The 19,564-nt window shown below is 40.6% G+C and overlaps 1 protein-coding gene across 2 annotated transcripts in view; it reads right to left on the bottom strand.

Annotated features, from left to right (window-relative positions):
• LOC117514902 (interleukin-1 receptor accessory protein-like 1) overlaps positions 1-19,564 on the bottom strand; it is a 1,012,041-nt gene that overhangs the window by 642,003 nt on the left and 350,474 nt on the right. For both annotated transcript variants that reach the window (XM_034175476.1, XM_034175482.1), the window contains exon 4: positions 7,890-8,043. In XM_034175476.1, the coding sequence (XP_034031367.1) occupies positions 7,890-8,043 (154 nt within the window). The remainder of the gene's footprint in view (positions 1-7,889; positions 8,044-19,564) is intronic.

Consider the following 19,564-nt stretch of genomic DNA (forward strand, 5'->3'; position numbering starts at 1 on the left):
GCTCTCTTAAGGTCATTGACCAGGTCCTCCTGTGTAGTTCTGAGCTTTCTCAGAATCATCCTTACCCCACAAAGTGAGATCTTGCATGGAATCCCAGACTGAGGGAGATTGGCAGTCATCTTGTGTTTCTTCCACTTTATAATAAAAAATCATAACAGTTGCCTTCTACCAAGTTGCTTGCCTGTTGTCCTGTAGTCCATCCCAGCCTTGTGCAGATCTACAGTTTTGTTCCTGGTGTCGTTAGACAGCTCTTTGGCCTTGGCTATGGTGGACAGGTTGGACTGTGATTGACTGAGTGTGTTAACAGGTGTCTTTTATAAAGGTAACAAGTTCAAACAGGTGCAATTAATACAGGTAAAGAGTGCAGGATAAGAGGGCTTCTTAAAGAAAAATTAACAAGTCTGTGTGAGCCAGAATTCTTGCAGTAACATACAAATAAATTATTAAAAAATCACACATTGTGATTTCTGGATTTTTTTTTTTTTTAGATTAGGCCTCTCACAGTGGACATGGACCTAAGATGAAAATTTCAGACCCCTCCATGAATTCTAAGTGGGAGAACTTGCAAAATCGCAGGGTGTTCAAATACTTATTTTCCTCACTGTAATTTATTAGGGTAGTTACAACTATTTTTAAAATGGTATAGTTACATGTCAACTTAACTTTGCTGTGTTGGATCAGCACAATTTATGTAGATCTACCTTGGATTTGTTGTGGCAAACCCTAGCACAAACAAGCAAGCAGCAAAAGTGACTTACTGTTTTTTGTTACATTTACCTTTATAAATCTTGTTGGCCTGACCCATGGTAATTAAGTAATCATCATGTTGTTCATCATGTTGTCCCAACAAATTCATATTTAGGTTACTCCGCAAAATTCTTTCTGGCTATGTTAACACATTTTAACTGGGTGGTAATACTTTCCATAATTTTATTATGTTCGCTGAGCAACTTAGATTTTAAGTTGTTGCATTTTATGTTAAAGCTACATGATTTGAATGTGTTCATCAATAAAACTTGATTTTATATTGTAGAAGCTACATGTTAGACTTCAGTCCATGTAACATAAAAACCAACACCACCCATGTTGGTTTATTTGAGTGTGTTATTCCCAGTTGCAGCTTCCAGTGATATTCCAGTACACTCTTTCAAACAGGAGCCTTAAGGATTGGTCCCGCCGAATAATAAGCCATGAATAATGAGTCAGCCATGGGTGTGTCAGCGATTATTTGAAGAATGATCCACGTTTTAAGCCATCACGTATCCGCTACTAAGGTGCTTCTATGTACCTCACATGTGCCAGGTATCAGCTTCTAATGAGCCACGACCGACTTGTCATTTGAACCACGACCAGCCTTGAGTGGCTCGTGTCGCCACATATGATCCATGTTAATGCAACATTGGTGCATGTTTTGGCATGGGTTTGGTTCAAACCTCCAGCCCTCCCACACTTGGTCGCTTTAAAGTGTGGATTTTCAATTCACAGCATCCATTTAAGAAGCCACATTTTTTTTTTTAAATGCAGTCCAAAAAAAGATGCTGCACTGAGTGAGTGCACACTCTCGTGCCAGGGGATACAAATTGTGACAGGGATAACTACTTTGGCACGACACTGGCTGGTGTGCATCATATACCAGGCTGCTGTTCACCTGTGTTCCAGAGTCAAATGCAGCAGTTCTGTGCGTTCACCCAGCTGTCTGTGACCACAAAAAAGAAAGAAAGAAAGAAAGAAATAAATAAAGAAAGAAAGAAAGAAAAAGACACCAGAATGAGGTGACTGCTTTAATTATATACCCCCACTTCCGCAACTGTGTGGATCACTAAAAAAAAAAAAAATCTTTATTTCTTCCATGGCTACAGTAACAGTGATCCAACATTTAACTTTGTGTTATATCTGCAAAATCACTCTTTTGCACGCTCTTGTTCTGTGTTCCTGGACAGCTTTGCGCTATTTCTCACTGGCTTCCTTTCCATCTGCAGCTTCCCTGGTTTTATTTCTTCTGCGGCCTTAAACACACAGCTACTTTGACATCGTGATCCAACTTTTACCTTTGGGTTTGTCCGTTATTAACAGGAAAATAACTCTTTTGCGAGCTGGCATTTTTGTGTAAATGCTCGTATTGGGTGCCAGTCATTGTGTCAGTGCACACAGAATGCGCCTCATCTGATCCATTAACAAGATCTTAAATCTATCATAAACATACTTTTACAGCTATGAATGAACATGCAACTGTTTTACCAAGCTATAAAAAACCCCAAAACAAAACAAAAAAAACATTAAAAATAGTCACCTTTAAGCTGTTCCAAAATACGTTCCTCATGGAGCAGGAAAGAGAGGAAAAAAGCATCCAGATGAAAAAGTTGTCTGTGCGATTAGAGGTGTTTTCAACATTCAAGCTGTGACAGAAATCTGCTACAAAATAATGATTTTATATACCACGTCCGGCGCACAAAGCAGGTGGAATTGTGCGCAAGAGGGCTGAGCCTGCCAAAAACGGTCCACATAGCTGCCAGGCGCTCAGATAATGGGTTTTTACAGCCTCGTCCTCACCACAAACATGCCTCTATAATCCTTGTTCGTCCTCATAGTAACTTGTACACAAACTGCCCCACGCTGTTGTTTCTAAATTTTGAACATCTTGAAATTAGCACCAGGCTCAGAGATGAGCCTCGTTAACTGAAGATACTACCTCAAAGAGCCTCTCAGAGCCACTATTCTTCCACGATTAGGGATGGGTATTGATAAGATTTTATCGATATCGATACCATTATCAATTCTGCTTATCGATCCGATTCCTTATTGATTCCCTTATCGATACCTCTAGTGAATTTTGTACTAAAAGTAGGCTTTACGGGTTTTCTATGTATTTCATTGAGTCTTAAAGTAAATGAATATGAAATTGGTCACTGTATCCTTGATCTCTGGACATAAATAAAAATAAACAAAATGTGTTTCGCTTTGAGGTTATTAATTCCGACTGGACACTGGACTCTATCATTCTAGCTTGACTCATCAGAGAGCTGCGCAGCATTTGGAGCTGTGTGAACAGAACGTAGGACGATTCTCTTTTCTTTCTCGCAACAAAACTCACAATTTCACATATTCAGGGATGAAAGTGGTGAAAAACAAAAAAACAAGCCGAAACCCAAAATTCCTCCCAACACCACCTGCACGAAAATGTTTGAATTCTAGAAGCTCTGAAATGCAATCTGGGACTATTCCAGACGATAAACTGCAGTGAGTACAGCATCCATTTTGGTGAGAGAGAGAAAAAAAAAACAACTTTCCTTATTCAAATTCATACTTTCATTCTTTCATTCATTCTTACTAGGATGCAGCAGTTTTCTAACTTGGCAGATAGTTCTGGAGGAAATCTCTGAAGAAATTAACACACTGAAAATATGGTTTGACCACAACAAATTGTCATTAAACTTAAATAAAACAGGGATGAAGTGGAGGTGTGAGTCACTAGGTGTTCCTAGGAAACACTTATTTATTTCTGTATGTATGTATGTATGTATGTATGTATTTATTTATGTATGTTCATTGTTAGTTGGTTTTATATTTTCTGTTGTGTTTTTATTCAGGTTCTTTTTGTCTCTTTCTCTAAAATTGTATATAATCATTAGAAGAGTTATTATTACTATTACTGTTGTGCTTGCTATTATTATTAATATATAAACAAAAAAATATTTAAAAAATGTTACAATTTGTAATACATTTCACTCTTTTACGACAACAAATGCTTGACAGCTGCAACCGCTTAATGCTAATTTTAACATTGAAAATGCCACATACATGCTAACGTGTTAGCATCGGTCCCGTTTTTAAGTTATAAAATACATCTATCAACTGTTTCAGAAGACCATAACAGGTTGGTTTAACATAAAAAAGGTAAATAATACTCACAGCCATATGCTCTTTAGCTCTTTAGCACTGCTTCGATCTGCAAATCACTGCCTCGATTGGTTCAAGGTTCAAAGCAAAGCCGTGCTGCAGAAAAGTTGATTACTGACCAGCTGCAGGGTCTGTAATCAATGTAGAGAAATTATAATTTTCCTGACAAACACCCCAATAAACAAAGGCCACTCTGAAGGGCAGATAAGGGAATCGTTAAGTAAAAACTTTATTGATGTCGGTGGATCAAATAATTTCTTAACGATACCCAAAAGGAACTGGTTCTCAATACACCCATCCCTATCCACGATAGTTGAATAAGTCCTCTCGTAGCAAAAAAAAAAAGCTGTGTGGCTCATTATTCATCCTTCATTATTTGGTGGGACCAGGGCTTTAGCATTATAGGACTGCACCCCATCTGCAACTAGAGCAAGATCTCAAGGCGGCTGAATATTTTACACAGCTTATACAGCTTACTGCTTTGTCAAATATCACCTAACAGATGTCAAATATTCCAACGTTGTTCATGGTCTTCGTTGGTCATGGCAAATGTTCTGCCGTGTCTGGAATGAGTTGCGCAAAAACATTACCATTAAGGGCATGCTTGAAAGTCAAAATGATGTGAGTTGAATGGTAACACCACTGGTCACACTTACAAATTGTCTACAAAAAAATAGTTGTTGGAAGCTTTGTTGGAACAAACGGCAGCATAGAACAGTTGACAAAAATATAAATATGCAAGTGGAGACAATTGATCACAAGGTTAAAGAAGCATTTTACCAACAACTAGAACTAATTCCAACAAGACAAGCACTAAAACGTGGATGAATCAATGTGTAAATTTACGTTTCCCCACGTCTCGGTCCTGCTGTGTCAACATAGGCCTGGATATTGTCATTGGCAAATGATCTGTCACACAATTTATGTTCTGGCTTAAATATTTCAACAGCCTAAAGGAAAAGTGCTGAATGGGCTAAGTTTGAAATTCTCGACTTAGCAATTAAAGCAGGCAGGCACTGCTGTCAGTGGCAAGAAAAGCTTGGAGAGAGAGCGCACATAGATCAGATTTAAAACATCTTTAAAAATCCCTGAAACCCCCTTTATTTGCAAGATCACAGGTCAGGTCTCACAGCATGTGCCAGTATTGCAGTTCTCCACATTCATTACACTATGGAACTGCCCTCGGTCCATTTCATTTCTACCTCTTGAAAGTAACCAGAGAAGCACACCATATGGTCAGAACAGCAGAGCTGATCCTTCTTCACTACACAAGTGCTATGCCTTACCTGAGCCTTCCAAAGTAACTGATCATTTGACTTAATGTCATTCCAGTAGTACTCAAGGATTCCCTGCAGAGATTTCATACAAAAGATGTACGAGGTCTGTCAATAAAGTATAGGTGCTTTTTATTTTTTTCAAAAACTATATGGATTTCATTCATATGTTTTTACGTCAGACATGCTTGAACCCTCGTGCGCATGCGTGAGTTTTTCCACGCCTGTCGGTGACGTCATTCACCTGTGAGCACTCCTTGTGGGAGGAGTCATCCAGCCCCTCGTCGGAATTCCTTTGTCTGAGAAGTTGCTGAGAGACTGGCGCTTTGTTTGATCAAAATTTTTTCTAAACCTGTGAGACACATCGAAGTGGACACGGTTCGAAAAATTAAGCTGGTTTTCGGTGAAAATTTTAACGGCTGATGAGAGATTTTGAGGTGATACTGTCACTTTAAGGACTTCCCATGGTGCGAGACGTCGCGCAGCGGTCCCAGGCGCCGTCTTCAGCCTGTTTCAAGCTTAAAACCTCCACATTTCAGGCTCTATTGATCCAGGACGTCGTGAGAGAACAGAGAAGTTTCAGACGAAGTCGGTTTCAGCATTTTATCTGGATATTCCACTGTTAAAGGAGATTTTTTTTAATGAAAGACGTGCGGACATGTCCGCGCGTCGGGACGCAGCCGGCGCGGTGCGGCGGCACAGGAAAAGCACCTCCATGTTGATAACCATTTGTAAAATCCAGGCGGCTTTTGATGGCTTTCAGTGGAGTGAGTATATGAGAAATTGTTTAACAGCTGGACATGTTCCAACTTGTCCTTAAGGCTTCCAACAGAGGTGTTTTTCCTGTGGCGGAGCGTCGCAGCGGCTGCGAGCCGACGCTGCAATCCGTCCGCACGTCTTTCATTAAAAAAATCTCCTTTAACAGTGGAATATCCGGATAAAATGCTGAAACCGACTTCTTCTGAAACGTCTCTGTTCTCTCACGACGTCCTGGATCAATAGAGCCTGAAATGTGGAGGTTTTCAGGCTGAAGACGGCGCCTGGGACCGCTGCGCGACGTCTCGTACCATGGGAAGTCCTTAAAGCGACAGTATCACCTCATAATCTCTCATCAGCCATTAAAATTTTCACTGAAAACCAGCTTAATTTTTTGAACCGTGTCCACTTCGATGTGTCTCACAGGTTTAGAAAAAAATTTTGATCAAACAAAGCGCCAGTCTCTCAGCAACTTCTCAGACAAAGGAATTCCGACGAGGGGCTGGATGACTCCTCCCACAAGGAGTGCTCACAGGCGAATGACGTCACCGACAGGCGTGGAAAAACTCACGCATGCGCACGAGGGTTCAAGCATGTCTGACGTAAAAACATATGAATGAAATCCATATAGTTTTTGAAAAAAATAAAAAGGACCTATACTTTATTGACAGACCTCGTAGTTGTTGCCTCATGATTTGCATCCATGTCTCACAACCTTAAAGACAGGAATGACCATCTCACAGAGAGGTTGGTCTTTTATTCTCTAGGTACGATATTACCTAAGATATCTGTCCAAAGTGTCAGGATTCGGCCCATTTGGGTCTTGGTTGGGGTTCAATCATCTGCCAGGGGTTCTCTTTTTGACTATCTGTTTGTGGTTTATCAATAACAAAGGACTGAGACAAATGAACATCACTGCACGGTTGGATATATATATATGGATTTATATTCGATTTTGTTATTATGTTTTGGTATCAAATAATTATCCTACTTAAATGATTATACTTTTCCTGTGAGCCTGGTGACTGCTTAAAACATTGCGTGTGGAACTGGATTTGGTCGGTTTTGGGTCTTAGAGAGATTCAAAGTACAATATGTCTCGTCATTGCATGGGCCTGCATGAGGGGGTGGACTCATGTATGCCCATGGGAAGCCATTGAGGTTGGGACTTGCAAGGAGGATGTCTGCCATTTGCCAGGCCCCCATTGTGTTTCTTTGTTCGGGGCTCTCAGTGGCGGAACTCCCACCTGTGTGATGTCCATGAGAGACCAGGCCTGAATCTTACCACAACTCTAAATAAATTAAACCTGAGGAATCAATTGAATCTAGACTCCATTTGGGCCGGGACACAAAAGATCAGGAGAATTAAAGCACAGAGAAATAAATCTCTACAAAAGTCCAACATTTTCACTGCATTCAGACTACTTCTGATGGTTGAGTCCAAGAAGTCACTGAAAGCCTGGATCTTAGTCTTGATGTAGGGTGTTCACAAACCCAGACAATCAGACTTTACACTCAGATTTTCAAGTGCTGCAATTGGGGCATCTTCTGATTCTGCAAAGGTCACTATATCATTTATGATGTTGAGGGCAGTAAATCTTTCTTCATCGACAAAGTCACCTAAACCATTTGTTTTCCACAACTCCACCCAGTACCCAGTCCATGCAACCACTGAATAGACAATAAGGCAGAACATATCCCTGGTAAATCCCAAAAATGTACAGGGAAAAAGCTAGACACTTCACCCCTGATCCATACAGCTCTCACAGTCAACATGTACAGGCCGGTTATGACGTGTAGCACCTTGTCAGGGATCCTGCAAAGTTTCAGACAAGATAATTGGGTGGAATTCATCCACCCAACATTCCTTTTGCTTGCTGATGTTTCACATTCACAATCAATTTTGACAATCAATTAAGCTATTTCAGTGTTAAGAGCAAGTTCAAATTTTTCCATTTTTACCTGTGACGGATAACTCAGTCGTCCTCCGCACCACAAAGTTTCCAAACTGTAATTCACACGTGTAATTCCCAATGTCGTCTTCTGTTACTTCCTTGATTGACAGCGTGTCCCGCCTCCTTTCTATGGTTTGTCTCCACTGCTTCGGCTTGCACTCCTTTTGTGAAAGCAGAGAGAGAAACCACAGGGATACGGAGCGTTACAACACAATAAATACACAGTTTCATTTGTACTCTGGGATTTCAGCTCTGACATTTTCACTCCTTTAATCAATAGCAACACTACATGAGATCGTATTTTGTCTAATCTTATCGAAGGCTAAATCCAATGAGGGCTGCTTTCAGCAAAAATACTGTCATACAGTTATACATTAAATTTTTAAACTGTTATGCACCACTGTTGAGAAACCTTATATCAATACAAAAGAATAGAGGTTCAGGGATAAATTCAGTTTACAAGCATAGTCATATTAAACCATGGCTAGCAATCAAACAATGGGAAACACATCTTAGAGCTGTAAACAAATTCAAACCTAATTTTTTTCCAAAACTTGTAATTATATAGTGTAGTTATTAACATATTCAGGTATTTTACAATTACTTACGAAATACATTGCAGGTCATATTATTAATTTGTGATGGGGCTATTTACCCACTGGTGACACGACCTTTAAAGGATAAAGCGAGAAAAATAAAAGAGTGGCACAACATGAAAGTCATGAGCAACATCCGTGGGAGAGGAACTACCCTAAGCTAACTTCTAAGAATGGCATAGTGTTGATATATGGTCTGGGAGCTGTGTTGGTGCCACACATTGTTGCATAAACCACAAAATGGAACTGTGGTAGGGCCTCGATTGCAACCATCCTGACAGACAATAGGACCAATCCCACTTCTCAGACATAACCATGTATATCTGAATCCCAGTGAAATGTGGGAGCCCTATGGCCATTGCCAATTACTGGGGTTCTCAACACTGAGGTGCCTAAGCACTGCAATACAAACAAACAAATATGCCATATCACTAGTGTTGTAGCGGATGTTCCCTCTCAATAGTCGTGATAATCCTGATTGGAGACTCTGAAAGTCTCTTTTGCTTGACAAAAAGTCATTATAGTGGCACACATATAAACCAGGATACGAGAAAATAAGCAATATTACTAATGTTGTATCACTTACATAGCAACAAATGCAAAAAAGTTGTAGGTGTTATATTGTTGCTATTTTGAGCATGCTATGGGGTTTACTAAAGGCCCCCTGACACTTGTATGACTTTGATCCATGCACTTGCACAAACTCTGCCATGCACGAGAGTAAACTTGTCTTAAACTCTTTGTAAACTGGTGTAAACTATGCACAGTTTCGTGGAAGGGCACAAAGAAAATTTTGAAATGTCCAAAATCTCCATCACGCATTAATGACATGAACCTCAAGTGAACATTACACAAACAATTCAAAAACACTGTGTGCGAGTGATTGAGTCAGTGCAGCACATCAGACCGCAGCTCATCTGAATGATTTTAACGAGATTTTAAATCTATCATAAACATACTTTTATGGGTGCTCATAAGAAGGGATGAACATGCAACTGTTTTACCAAGCCATGACAATATAAACATGACAAATAATTACCTTTTTAGACAGTTCGAAATGCTTTCTTCACCTCATTCAGGGTGCACGAGTGCAAGATAAGAGCTGCTGCTGGAACAGTTCTGTGTGATTCGGAAGCGATTACAGGCGTTTTCAACAGCCAACTCAAAGAGAAAATTATTAATCCACTACAAAATAATTATTTTATATACACAGTGTCCAGCGCACAATGCGTGCCATCCAGTGGAACAAAGCACGGCATCCAGCTGGAAACACAGCGGGTGGGATCACCACAATGACATGCATGCGAGTGTGTGGATCAAAGTTGTGCAAGTGTCAGGGCACCTTAACTCTCTGGATGCCTACAATACTGTTTTAACATGACTAAGTAAGTACATAGGCGGCATGGTGGCTTAGTGGTTAACACTATATCCTCACAGCTGGAAGCTTGTGGGATCACTTCCCACCTGGTCCTTTGTCTGTGTAGTTTGCATGTTCTCCACCTGTTTGCGTGGGTTACCTCCAGGTGCTTTGGTTTCCTTCCACTTCCAAAGATATGCAGGTTAGGTGAATTTGTGACTCTGATGCCGCGTTCACACCAGGCGCGACGCGAGCAACTGCAGCCACAGGTTGCCATGTAATCCCTATGTAAGGACGCGTTTTGGCACCAAACCGCGCAGCGTGACGCGATGGACGCGAGTGAAGCGATGCGAGTGAAGCGATTTTGAGCGTTTTGCGCGTTTGTGGCGCGATATTGCGTCACGTCACGTCGCGTTGCCCTCCTCCCCAAGTTCAAAAATCTGAACTTTTTCATCTCGTCGCCCCACGATGACCAATCAGGGACTGAATATGTAGTGATGTGGAGATGTCTGGAGTTTGAAGATGTGAACATGTCCTGTATCTGGTAGCAGCCTGTGTGCAGGACTTATGTCTCTTTTGTCCTTTATTTCACAATCATGACAGAGGTTTTGGAGCGAGCAGCAGCCCCACAGCAGCAGGGAGCGGCGTTTCTTTTTATTTTTATTTTACATGCGCGCGAATCGTCCTGGAGATTATTTTACTTATTAACTACACAGCTGTAAAATAAAGCAAATGGTGACTGGTTTCTAAACACAATTATGACAGAGTTTTTGGAGCGAGCAGCAGCCCTACTTGTAGCAGCGGGAGTGGAGCTTTTTCCTTTTCTTTTTCTATTTTTTTACGTGCGCGCGTGAGTGAATCGTCTGTAGAGAATATTTTATTAATTAACTACACAGATGTATAATAAAACAAATGGTGACTGGTTTCTAAACACAATTATGACAGAGGTTTTTGGGGGAAGAGCCAGCTGCAGCAAGCAGCGGAGTTTCTTTTTTTTCTATTATTATTATTTACATGTGCGCGCGCGAACGGGACAGTTGATCCTCAAACTGGGTCCCAGAGAGGTGGAAGGACCGCTGAAAGCGGCCGTCACTCAGACACAGCTCCTGCAGCAAATAATGATACTCTCTGTATTGGGAGCTTTCCACAGCAACTCGCTCCGTGTGATCAAGGTCCGTCATGTTAGCTTGACTGACAACCGGAGCCGGCGAGCGGAATGGAAGCTCCTCCTATTTGATGACGCACCAGGGGCGAAGGAGGCGCGTCCATTGCCTGGCGTCCCACGCAAATTTGTAGCGTCTGATCGCGCCCGGTGTGAACGCGGCTTAAATTGACTGTAGGTGTGTGTGTGTGCTAGGGTGACTGAGTTTGTCTGTCTATATGTGGCCCTGCAATGGACTGGTATCATGTGCGGGATGTACTCTACCTCACGGCCTGTGACTGCTGGGACTGCTCCTGCCCCCCGTGACCTTTAACTGCAGTAAGCGGATATAGAAAATGACTGAATGAATAACTAAGCAAGTCCAGTATAGGCCCTGAGGCTCACTGGTGCTGGTGCCTATCCAGTGATTCTATAGCATGAAACAGATAAATTGTGGACTCCCCCTGGATGGGATTCCACTGAACTACCTACTATGCAAGGTAGTGAATTTGCCATACTCCATAAGACTTGGAGTGTCAAAAGACCCAAAAAGTCTCTACATCTTCATTCAGGCCTGCAGAAGATACTACTCAATCTATTTATAGGAAAAGCCTCAAAGATTCTTAGAAAAAGTTGATGGAAACTTGACCTTTTGAGCAAACAGTCCAAGAAAACCAACAACAAAAGTATGAGGAATCTCAAATGGTCACACAATCTTTCATTACGAAATGTAGCAATATTGTAATACTATGGCTATCACTTGCATTAGATATCCACCTCACATCCTTTTTGTCATGAGTGTCTTTCACACTGTAAATGGAAATGAGTAGCTGCTTGCACTGTCACTCTCTGTCCATCTCTCCCAAGGACCACAGGACATGTGTCATAGAATAAGATAAGCTCAACTTAATTTATCCCAAATTAAATTACTTCGCCAGAGTACCGAAACAGTAACAGTAAACAGTAAACAACAATGCACAAGTGTCCTCGATGACACACTGTACGTTATGGAGGTCTCCAGGGCTTTTCAGTCTTCACCTTTACTTATACCAGTGTAGCTTCTGTGTGTACAGACACACTAAAACTGTCAGGTTTTGAGATTGTATGACTTAAACCACCAACAACCATAAAAGCCGTAAAAGATACTTAAAACAGACCTCTTTGAATCATCTTCCAAGCAAACAGTCAAACGCTGGGACTCTTAGTCTCTTATTATTCAGCTTCAGTCTGTTAGTCTGGATAAAAACAATTGTTTAAGAAAGCATTATGTAAAATTTCTTAATTGTTTAAGAAAGCAAAATAAAATAGCGCCTTGGGGCAACTGTTTGTTGTGATTTGGCGCTATATAAATCAATTAATTTGATTTGATTTGATTTAAAATGTAAAAGTAAGAAATCTATTCAGTCTTGGTGATTTTCCATATCCAGTAGTTAACGTCTGTTTTTTTGTTGTGTTTTTGTTTTTTAACATTTTATTACTGTCATATATGCCAAATCAAGATTTATTGTACACAAATTGTTAACAATTAAAAGGTATATGTGCCGTGCCACTGTTTATCCACTAAAACAAGTTAGTCAAAATCCAGACACAAATCCAGACATAGCAGATTGGTGGCCATTGGTAGAGGTATGGACTCTTTTATAAAGAAACTGAGGACATGCCTAGGCTACAGACCAACATTCCTTTATCTGCACTTAATAAAGTTGAATTGCAGATGAAAATATAAAAAAACATATTGTAAAATGATTGTAGTGCTACATTCTGATCTAAATACGAGGTCTGTCCGAAAAGTAATGGACCTTTTTATTTTTTTCAAAAACTATATGGATTTGAATCATGTGCACTTGCATCAGCCAAGCTTGAACCTTCGTGCGCATGCATGAGTTTTTTCACGCCTATCGGTTGCGTCATTCGCCTGTGGGCAGGCTTTGAGTAAACACTGGTCCAGCCCCCTCATCGGATTTTCATTGTCAGGGAAATGGCTGAGCGACTGCCGCTTTGCTCCATGATAATTTTTTCAGAAACTGTGACAGACAGCCAGGTGGAAACCATTCGGAAAATTCAGATGGATTTTGGTGAAGATTCTATCAGCGTCACACAGATTAAGGACAATTACAAACGGATTAAAGACGGCCCACACTGGCGGAGGGCGCGCCGCGCTCCGAACGGCCATCGACAGGCTGAAACGACCAGATCATTTCCAAAGTGAAGGCTGTGTTGATCTGGCACGTCGTCTGACTACCAGAGAAATCGCAGAAAATGTGGACATCAGCACTTTTGCGGCACATTCCACTGTTACAGGAGATTTTGTAATGAATTCGTGTGTCAGGACGGAGCAGCTCATGGCACACAACAAACTTCCTCCGTGTTGGAAGTCTCACAGGACATGCATGCCCAGCTGTTACACAATTTCTCGGATACTCACTCGACTGAAAAGCCACCGAAAGCCGTCTGAATCTTCTGAATGGTTTCCAACACGGAGGTGTTTGTTGTGCGCCATGAGCGGCTCCGTCCCGACACGCGAATTCTTCCGCACGTCTTTCATTACAAAATCTCCTGTAACAGTGGAATGTGCCGCAAAAGTGCTGATGTCCAACTCTTCAGCAATTTCTGTGGTAGTCAGACGACGTCCCGGATCAACACAGCCTTCATTTTGGAAATGATCTGGTCGTTTCAGCATGTCGATGGGCGCTCGGAGCACGGCGCGCCCTCCGCCAGTGTGGGCCGTCTTTAATCCGGTTGTAATGGTCCTTAATCTGTGTGACGGCGATAGAATCTTCACTGAAAGCCATCTGAATTTTCTGAATGGTTTCCACCTGGCTGTCTGTCACAGTTTCTGAAAAAAATTTCATGGAGCAAAGCGACAGTCGCTCAGCCATTTCCCTGACAATGAAAATTCGACGAGGGGGCTGGACCAGTGTTCACTCAAAGCCTGCCCACAGGCGAATGACGCAACCGACAGGTGTGAAAAAACTCACGCATGCGCACGAAGGTTCAAGCTTGGCTGATGCATGCGCACATGATTCAAATCCATATAGTTTTTGAAAAAAATAAAATGGTCCGTTACTTTTCGGACAGACCTCGTAAAATCAACTCTTCCCTGACTCTAACCCCTATGCTCCACTGAATTTTATTGAAATCTGATCATGTTTTTTGAGACGTAAAGCCAACATAAACATACTAATAAACAGGGTCAAAAAGATTACATTCTTAGTGAAAGTCCAACACAAAAATTTACATTTAGTGCTTCTGTTGGAAAAGACTCATGACTATTTCCTTCTCTTTCTTTGACCGATCTTCAATCGATTGTACCACCAACTGCATTGTTTCAGAAATTACCTGTACTGCCAAGGCAAATGTACTCCAAATGCACCAGCTTGGCCCATGTGTTGGCCACATTTGTCCCCATGTTCAGCAGTGCATACACAAGACTGTGGAACTTTCATACAGACTACATTCTTTTCATTCGATCAATTGTTAGTTGTTTGCATCACTCATGCAGCCATCAAAACAGTTTCAGAAAATGCCTGACATGCAGCCAAGCAAATGGGCTTCAAATGCAGTGGTTGTGACCAACAAGGTGGCTGTTATTTGCTCCATGTTCACCAACATATTCACATCCACATATACAAAATAGAAACATAGATCTTCTTGGCTATTTAAAACTGAAATTAGTTAGCTTGTAATAATGTGGTTTGTGATTTTTGGACTACTGAGGATGAATTTAGCTGTTTGTATTCATTAATTCATTTTCTATACCTTCTTACTCCAATCAAGGGTCGGGAGCCCAGCAGTCAAAGGGCATGAGGTGGGGTAGACCCTGGACAGAACGCCAGTCTACTACAGGCCACATAGACAGACAGAAGCTGATGACTGAAAAGCCTTGTAGACAGACAAACACATCCACACACTCAAGCATACCTATGGTCAATTTGGAGTCACCAGTTCATCTAACCTGCATGTCTTTGGAAGCGGTAGGAAGCAGACACCAACACGGGGAGAATATGCAAAGTCCACACAGAAAGGCACAAATGTTCCTTTTGTATCTCTCTTTTATGCATTGCTTTTTATTTCTTGTTTATTGCTACAAGTTGGTATGTTGGTTGAAATGCATTACTGTATTTTCCAGAGTATAAGTTGCACCTTTTGTCTGTATTATCAGCTCTTTAATTTGGAATTTTTATGCATTTTTATCATGTATTTTTCATTATTGGCATTTATTATTTATTATTAGAGCTGATTTTGTTTAGTGGTCTGATGCCACATGTCTGTCCTGTCTACTGCACTTCCTGTTTTATTTTGATATCCCTTGTCTCTTGTGCATAATCATGGCTTTCTTTCTGTGTCTCCCCAGCTGTGTCTCATCTGTGTAATCATCTCTTGATCTATTTAACCTCTCTCTCCTCCTGAATTTCCTGTTAGATTGTCTTGTGTATTATGTTGAGCATCCCCACGTTCCTTGTGTTGTTGTACACCCTGGTTACTGAACCCTTATTTGCTCCCTGGACTTTTGAGTTTTTACCTGCCCCTCTGGACACTGGTGCCTGGTTGGATTGCGTCCTTAATTTTGAGCCCCTGCCTGTTTTCTGGATTGTTGCCTGTGCCTAATCCCCAACATTTCTGTTTGCCATGTGTCGCACTGTGTGCATTACCCACTCTACTGTGCAGTTTTCAATTAAAGTTATGCACGTACAACCTAAATATGCCAACCACTGCTGTGGGCGTATGAGCTGTACCTGGCCTGACACACTTTCATGGCAGTAGTGCTGAGTTTGCGGTTTGTGGAATGCATTTCTTTTTTGTCAATCGGGAATCCCCATATTTGATGATGTAGTTGAAATCCCCCCCTGCACTCTCGTTTTCGAACGGCATTCCTGTGATGAGTAGAAGTTAGAAAATTCGACGATTGGAATTTTGTGTCCAAAAAATTGAAGAAATTCGCCTTGAAGGTGAGTAAGCTCATTTTCAAATCATATAGAACATTTAATTCAGGTAATTATCTACATTTCTGTGACGTTTAGTGGTAATTGAAGCCTTCGCATACATAGTTTTCTGATCCTTCAAAACCGCTGTTGACTCGGCAAGACGGCGGACATGGCGAAATTGGAGGTTTTTAGCTTGAAAACTACTGTCAGTAAACAGTGTTTAAATGGCAGATTGTTGCAAATCATGTTTAAATGAGATAATAATTACATTTGACAGAGTACCATCATTTTGAAATGTAAATTATGAGAAACTGGTCACAGCTTTCTGTTGTTTTTTTCCTTTAAGAACTAAGATATAAATTAACAAGATCTTCCGAACTTCAAATGCTCATACCTTTCTTCATATTTAACATAGAGTTAATATTTAAACACCATTTTGAATGTCTCTTTAAGTTCTTTCCACCTACAATTAAAGAACAGTATTTCTATGTCCCTGTGTTTGGGAGATGATGGTCTCGTGGTTAAGTGTTGGGCTTGAGACCAGAGGATCCTTGGTTGAAATCCCAGCCTGACCGGAAAATCATTAAGGGCCCTTGGGCAAGGTCCTTAATCTCCTAGTTGCTCCTGGTGTGTAGTGGGCGCCTTGTGTGGCAGCAGCCTGGCATTGGGGTGAATGTGAGGCATTGATGTGTAAAGCACTTTGAGCGTCTGATGAAGATGGAGAAGCGCTATATAAATGCAGTCCATTTTTCCCAGCGAAGGGGTCCTGTGTTTGGCTTTGGAATTACATCTGATTCCTGGGAAAGTCCTTCATAAATAGTCATAATTAATATTAATAAAGAATGTGTGATTTTTTTGGGGGGGGGGGGTACATAAGTTGCAGGCCGTCCCAAACAAGTAAACTTAAATATGGTATTCTTATTTTCAAAATGAACAGACTTGTTAGTTGCATCCTGATTGGGATCTCTTACCTAATGTTTCTCATTGGTTTATGAGGACATTTTAAAATCATGAAGTCCATGGCTCTCTCCCTCTCTTTTTTTTTTTAAATTCTCAGTCTTCTGTATGTTTAGCCAGCAGTGGACAGCTCAAGTACTACACAAAAACTCTGTCATATATTTTTGATATTTTACACACAACCCTGATTTTGAATTAAATATCAAATCGGCACGTAGTTTTTTTTGAAAAATATTTCCCTGTGATCAGTGGGAAAAAAAAGACTCTTTTGAAGTGACAGATGCTGTGTTAGAAACATACAAAAAAAAGCTTAAAAATCATTATGAAAGATTCATAGATTGATTAGGTTTAATAAATAAAACATGCCATTTCTTTCAACACATTGGGAATGTACAGTAAATAACAGGTGATGGTGTAAAATGGATTGAAGATTTTTTTTATATATATATATATATATATATTTCTACTGTAAAAAAATACTTTTCTTAAAGTTGATACTAAGTACAGAGTTACAGAAAGAACAAAGTATTTCATATTTACAGTCACGTAAAAATAAAAAAGTCCCGCGCTCCATCTTACTTGCTGTAGAAAAATTTATTCAGGACTGTATCACCAACGTTTCGACACTGTGGCCTTCATCAGGCAAATGAAGACTGAGCTCCAGGTAGCCATCTTAAAAAGGGTGGGGCTAGCACCCAAGGGTGCCAGTTAAATGTGCAATGCACCTAAATACAAATATCCATGGAAAAGTCAAAGTACAGAACAAGTGGAGACATAATTATAAAAATAAAAATAAAAGTGTTTGGATACATAATGATACAGTATATAGGTTACCAGGCTATAGAGTGAAACTGGTGCACAAATATACATATCTCCATATAAACAACATTCAATAATAGCACATCACAACAGGTCGAAGTTAATATATATTACATTATTTACAGAAAAATACTCAGATTAAAATCATCATTTAGGCCTTTCGGAGTCAAGGTTTGGAGGGTGTAAATCCAAAATGCCTCCCTCTGTTTGAGCAGTCGATCATGATCCCCTACTCTAGGTGGAGGGGGCACCTGCTCAATGCCACAGAACCGTAGGGCACTTATATCATGCCTGTGGTCGAGAAGTGTCATCAGTGGAGTGACAGATTCTTCTGAGACGGTAGAATTGACTTATAGGTAAGCCTTTCTTAATGGGAGTGGGGTGAAAACTGGTGGCAAGCAGTAATGTATTTTTATCTGTTTCTTTGCGATATAGTGAGGTTATGATTGTATCTTTGCCTTTTATAACCCACATATCCAAGAAACTTACTTGGTCAGGGCTATATTGTGCTGTAAACTTAAGGTTGGAGCTGAAACTATTTAACAAATTAATAAAACTGTCCAGCTCCTCCACACTGCCCTGAAAAATACAAAAAAAATATAATCAATGTACCTAAACCATTTGATAATATTAGGCAGATACTTACTGTGGATAGGGTCAAATACAAACTTATTTTCAAAGAACCCCACATACAGATTGGCATAGTTGGGTGCACAAATAGTGCCCATGCTAATCCCAGAAACTTGGAGGTAAAAGTCATTGTCAAAGGCAAAATAGTTAAATTTCATAACAAATTCAGCAAAGTCCAACACCAGTTGATTAGGATGGTAGGAGGTGTCACTCCGGTTCTGCAGATAGAACCCTAAGGCCTCCAAACCTTCCTCATAAGGTATATTAGTATACAGACTAGTTATGTCCAAAGTGAGTAAATGTGTGTTCCCCATCAAGTTTGTAATATTAGAACACTTTTCAATAAAATCTGTTGAGTCTTTAATATAGGCTGGGAGGGTCTGAACAAAGGACTTAATATAAAAGTCCACAAAGGATGATAAGGGTGACCATAAAGAATTTGTTTGAGACACAATAGGGCGACCTGGAGGATTCGTTAATGATTTATGAATTTTTGGAAGGGTGTAAAATGCAGGACACATCGGGTATTTAGAATAAAGAAAGTCAAAATCAGAATCAGATATCCATTTATTGATTTTTGCATCTTCAAGGTAGGACAACAACTTCTTTTGAAAGTCCAAAGTGGGGTCATTATTCAATTTTTTGTAGAATCGAGTGTCTGACATTTGAGACAAAATTTCAGTTTTATATTTATCCGCATCCTGTATACATACGAGGTCTGTTAGAAAACTATCCGACCTTTTATTTTTTAAAAAAACTATATGGATTTGAATCATGTGCACTTGCATCAGCCAAGCTTGAACCTTCGTGCGCATGCTTGAGTTTTTTCACGCCTGTCGGTTGCGTCATTCATCTGTGGGCAGGCTTTGAGTGAGCACTGGTCCACCCCCCTCGTCGGATTTTCATTGTCAGGGAAATGGCTGAGCGATTGGAGCAGTGCTGAATCAAATTTGTCCAGAAACTGTGAGAGACAGCCAGGTGGAAACCATTCGGAAGATTCAGACTGCTTTCGGTGAGGATACTCTCGGCGTCACACAGATTAAGGAGCATTACAATTGGATTAAAGATGGCCCACAGCAGCGGAGGGCACGCCGTGCTCCGAGCGGCCATCGACAGACTGAAACAACCAGATCATTTCCAAAGTGAAGGCTGTGTTGATCCGGGACGTCGTCTGACTACAACAGAAATTGCAGAAGAGGTGTACATCAGCACTTTTGCGGCACATTCCACTGTTACAGGAGATGTTGTAATGAAAGA

This window comes from Thalassophryne amazonica, chromosome 1 (genome assembly GCF_902500255.1).
Source record: "Thalassophryne amazonica chromosome 1, fThaAma1.1, whole genome shotgun sequence".
In the NCBI taxonomy this organism is placed as follows: Eukaryota; Metazoa; Chordata; class Actinopteri; order Batrachoidiformes; family Batrachoididae; genus Thalassophryne; species Thalassophryne amazonica.